This window comes from Carlito syrichta, unplaced genomic scaffold, assembly GCF_000164805.1.
Source record: "Carlito syrichta isolate Samal-C Ts95f unplaced genomic scaffold, Tarsius_syrichta-2.0.1 Scaffold316023, whole genome shotgun sequence".
Lineage (NCBI taxonomy): Eukaryota > Metazoa > Chordata > Mammalia > Primates > Tarsiidae > Carlito > Carlito syrichta.
The window spans coordinates 679,353-684,178 of NW_007260119.1; the positions used below are offsets into that span (position 1 = coordinate 679,353).

Genomic DNA, 4,826 nt, shown 5'->3' on the forward strand with positions numbered 1-4,826 from the left:
GTCTTTGTCTGGGTTTGCTCGACAGTTGCCAGACTATGTTTGCGCTCCTGGTGCTGCTCGGCCAGCTGCCCGTGGGGACCGTCGCGCTTCCTGGAGCCACGAGGAGCCCCGAGGAGCCCGGGCCCGCGGGGGAAGCAGGTAAGCTAGCCCCGCGTCCGGGAGCCCGGGCCGCGCGTGCGGTCGGAGAACCGCGGTGTCTGGAATCACCGCCAGGCAGTCCGGACAGCCCCGCGTGTCCCCCAGTCTCGCCTGCGGTGCGTGTGGCCAAGCCGTGGGTTTTATGTTCTTCGACTGCAACGTGTACAGTTCACTTCGGAGTTTCCTTTGATAAGCGCGCGTCTAAGGCTTCGTTTGTGGTTACCTGGATGGCAACCCGAGATCAGCCTCTGAAAATCAGTGACGTTTTTCGAGGGGAGGGGGACTTTGTAATGACTTATTTACCTGATCTTCCTGGCCAGGTGGACAGGGAGGCCGGGATCTAGTGTGGGCTTGCTGGGAGACCCTGGGCCAGGTACAGCTGTTCCTTTGGGCGCGAATGTCTTCCTCTGTAAAATGACGGGCATGGGGGTGGTGTGTATCATCTCTGAGGCCCTTGCTGACTCTCACAAGGCTCTTTGTCTGGGCAAAGGCTGCTGGGTGAAGAGAAGCTTGGGTGGGGCTTGCTAACCTGGAAGTCCACAGCTTTTAGGTTCCAGCCTGTAAGCAGGTTGGTTCCTGCCTGCCTTTTAAAAACCTAACCTAGCAAAGCCAGGAAAGAAAAAATGTTCGTGATGGCCTTCAGCATCCTCCTGACTGGCCGAGGTGCGCTTCCTGATCAAGGTGCCAGCTCTTGGCTCTGCTCCGTACTCATCCCTGTCCCTTCGCCCTTGTCATCAGGACCTGGCATCCGCACTTTTTCACTGGGGAGGATCTGTCAGCCTTGTCCGCCTGACTTGTTAGTGGTTAATACCGCTGTGTGTGTGTGTGTGTTGGTTTGGTTTTTGTTTTGTTTTTTTGAATTTTTTTCCCACTTTGTCACCTGCCTGGAATGCGGTGGTGTGATCATAGCTCACTGCAGGCTCAAGGGATCATGTCACCTCAGCCTATTGGGTAGCTGGGACTACAGCCACTGCGCCCTTTTTTTTGTTTTTTTGGTTTTTTTTGTTTGTTTGTTTTGAGTTGGAGCTGGCCACTGCAGCCTCGACCTGTTGGGCTCAAGTGATCCTTCTGCCTCAGTCTTCCAAGTACCTGGAACTGCAGGCACACACCACAATGCCCAGCTAATTTTTTGATTTATTGTAGAGATGAGGTCTCATCATGTTGCCCAGGCTGGTCTCGAACCTGTAGGCTCAGACAATCCTCTAACCTTGGCCTCCCAAAGCGCCGGGATTATAGGTGTGAGCCACCTCGCCTGGCCTCCAGTTAATTAAAAAAAAAAAAACTTTTGTAGAAGTGGAGGTCTCACTATGTTGCCCAGCTGGTCTCGAACTCCTCCTGACTTCAAGCAATCCTCCCACCTCAGCCTTCCAAAAGCACTGGGATTACAAGTATGAGGTACCTGTCTCTGTGGCTTTTTTTTGTTGTTGTTGTTGATGTTTTGAGTTGGAGTCTCACTCTGTCGCCCAGACTGGAGTGCAGTGGCCGCTCCTGGCCACCGCAGCCTCAACCTGCTGGGCTCCGGCGATCCTTCCGCCTTAGCCTTACGAGTAGCTGGAACTACAGGCATGCGCTACCACGCCTGGCTGATTTTTTTGATTTTTATTGTAGAGATGAGGTCTCACCAAGTTGCCCGGGCGAGTCTTGAACCCGCGGGCTCAGGCAATCCACTCACCTTGGCCTCCCAAAGTGCTGGGATTACAGGCTAAGTCACCGAGCCCGACCTTACAAAGTGTATTTTTAATTTCCAATTTTTTCTGAGTCAGTGTCTCACTCTGTTGCCCAGGCCAGCGCAGCCTCGACCTGCTGGGCTCCGGCGATCCTTCCACCTCAGCCTTCCAAGTAGCTGGAACTACAGGCACATGCTACCACGCCTGGTTAATTTTTGATTTGTTGTGGAGATGAGGTCTCACCAAGTTGCCCAGGTGGGTCTCGAACCCGTGGGCTCAGGCAATCCACTCACCGCAGCCTCCCAAAGCATGGGATTACAGGCTGAGCCACCGAGCCCGGCTCTGTCTGTGTTTTAAGATAGAAAAGTACCTTAGCCCAAAGGAGTCATTGTTCCTTGAACCCCCATCTCCACCCGCCTCCTCTGGCGTTCCTGTCTCTACTGGATGACAGGATTCTAGGCAACTGACTGACTGACCAGCTGGTGGGACAGGGAGAGAAAGGGGATCCTTCTTGGTGGTGTCCACATACAAGGGGGAATCCAAAAGAACCCAGAATTTAGCTGGGCATGGTGGCTCATGCCTGTAATACCAACACTTTGGGAGGTAGAGGTGAGAGGATTGCCTGAGCCCAGGACTTCAAGACCAGTCTGGGCAACTTGGAGAGACCTTGTCTCTACAATAAATCAAAAAATTAGCCAGATGTGGTAGTGCACACCTGTAGCTCCAGCTACTTAGAAGACTAAGGCAGATGATTTGCCTGGGCCCAGTAGATCAAGGCTGCAGTGGCTATGAGTGTGCCACTGTACACCAACCTGGGGACAGAGTGAGACTCTGACTAAAAAAAAAAAAAAGAAGGGGTGGGGAAAAAAATGAACACTGAAATTTATTTATAAAAAATGGTGTACTTATTCTCACATGTTTAAACTTTAATCACCTTCAAAGTCCTCTTCGTTTGACACGATATACCTATTGAGATGCTTTTTTCACTGCTCAAAACGGTTTTTGAACTCGTCAATTTGGATGGCTTTTAGTGCTGTTTTTTGTTTCATCTCTTTCGCATTGGTAAAACATTTCCCTTTGAGGATTTTTTTCATCCTGGAAACAAAAAAAAAAAACACGTCACTTGGAACAATATTGGGTGAATAGGGCCAGTGGAACACAGGGGTCATGCTGATTTTGGTCAAAAACTCCTGAACATTCAGTACGGCGTGGGCAGGTTTGCTTGTAAATCGCCATCAAGAAATGGGCAGATGCAACCGGGCTCGGTGGCTCAGCCTGTAATCCCACACTTTGGGTGGCTGAGGTGAGTGGATTGCCTGAGCCCGTGGGTTCAAGACCCACCTGGGCAGCTTGGCAAGACCTCATTTCTACAATAAATCAAAAAATTAGCTGACTATGGCAGCGTGCCTGTAGTTCTGGCCACTTGGAAGGCTGAGGCGGAAGGATCCCTGGAGCCCAGCAGGTCGAGGATGCAGTGGCCGGGAGCGGCCACAGTACTCCATTCTAGGCGACAGAGTGAGACTCCAACTCAAGGGGAAAAAAAGGAAATGGGCAGATGCATTGAAAGAACCTCCCCAAAAAATTCACTGAAGCCAAATGCAGTCTCTCACACCAATCCGGTCAACATTAGCCAGTCCACGATGTCGATGGGTTCCTAGAACACTGACCTAGCGGGGGAAGCCTTCGTTAGGAGGGGCCCACCCTCCAAAAAATAATTGCTTTTTTTGGAGTTCCCCCTCATATGTAATAAATCCACCCACATATAATGTTGCACTTAGAAGGTTCAGAAAGACCAGACACTCCTCCCCAGAATGAATGTGCATACATTCATTCACTCATGGTGTAGGTATAAAGACACTTAAAGAGCCGGGTGCAGTGGCTTATACCTGTCATTCCAGGACTTTGGGAGCCGGGGGTGAGAGGATCACCTGAGCCCATGGGTTCAAGACCAGCCTGGGCAACATGGTGAGACCTCATCTCTACAATAAAGCAAAAATTAGCTGGGCTTGGTGGCACACTCTTGTGGTTCCAGCTACTTGGAAGGCTGAGGGGGAAGGATCGCCTAAGCCCAGCAGGTCGAGGCTTCGTTGGCCTTGACCGTGCCCCTGCCCTCCAGCCTGGGTGACAGAGTGAGACTCCGACTCAATAAAATACAGTAAAAGGTAAAATGGGCCTATCTGAGAAGTAGCAAGACAGAGGCAGGTTCCTAATTCTCCGTTCTGAAATCGGGTTTCCTGCAGGGAGTAGCCAAGTCAGGCGGCTGTGGGTGGCTTCCTCACTGGTTTAGAACTTTACACTGTGCCACGAGGAGGTGCAAGACCACACCAGGCTGTCCCTGTGAACGCCTCAGCTGGGAGACCTGAGGCCAGGAGCTGCTTCTCACTCTAGCAGAGTTTGAGTTTGTTCGTTCATTCAGTGATGCTCTGAGCACCTCTCGTGGGCCAGGTACCCACATACCCACATCCCTCCTGCGTAGGAGACGGAGTGGTAGCAGGTAGATATAAATGGAGCAACAGAGGGTGATAGGTGTGGGGAGACAGCAGAGTAGAGACAGGAACGCCAGAGGGGGCGGGTGGAGATGGGGGTTCAAGGAACAATGAACCAAACCCGAGGGAGGCAAGAGGGCAAGCGAAAGAAGAAAGTTCTATGAGGAGGAAGCAGCAGGCACAGAGGCAGGAGCGAGGGAACCCGGCTGAGGGACAGCAGGGTACACCAAGGGATGAGGGTCAGGTCAGGGAGTGAGGGCGTGGGCACCACCTCTCACAGGCCCCAGATCTCACGGACCTTGGGAGGACTGGCTGTTACGCTACAGAAGACAGATTGCTATTCAAAGGCATTAAGAAAACAAAGTAGGAGAAAGTAGGAACAAAGTCTGAGGTACCCTTTTTTTTTTTTGAGTTGGAGTCTCACTCTGTCGCCCAGACTGGAGTGCAGTGGCCGCTCCCGGCCACCGCAGCCTCAACCTGCTGGACTCCGGCGATCCTTCCACCTCAGCCTTCCAAGTAGCTGGAACTACAGGCG

The 4,826-nt window shown here is 52.0% G+C and overlaps 1 protein-coding gene across 2 annotated transcripts in view; it reads left to right on the plus strand.

Moving 5' to 3' along the window:
• The first annotated feature begins 35 nt into the window (after positions 1-35).
• Positions 36-4,826, plus strand: part of PRRG4 (proline rich and Gla domain 4) — a 23,350-nt gene continuing 18,559 nt past the window's right edge. Inside the window, exons 1-2 of one of the 2 annotated variants that reach the window (XM_008073695.1) lie at positions 36-115; positions 4,418-4,446. In XM_008073695.1, the coding sequence (XP_008071886.1) occupies positions 36-115; positions 4,418-4,446 (109 nt within the window). Of the gene's footprint in view, positions 139-4,417; positions 4,447-4,826 lie in introns of both variants that reach the window. The other variant, XM_008073696.1, reaches the window with a different exon arrangement.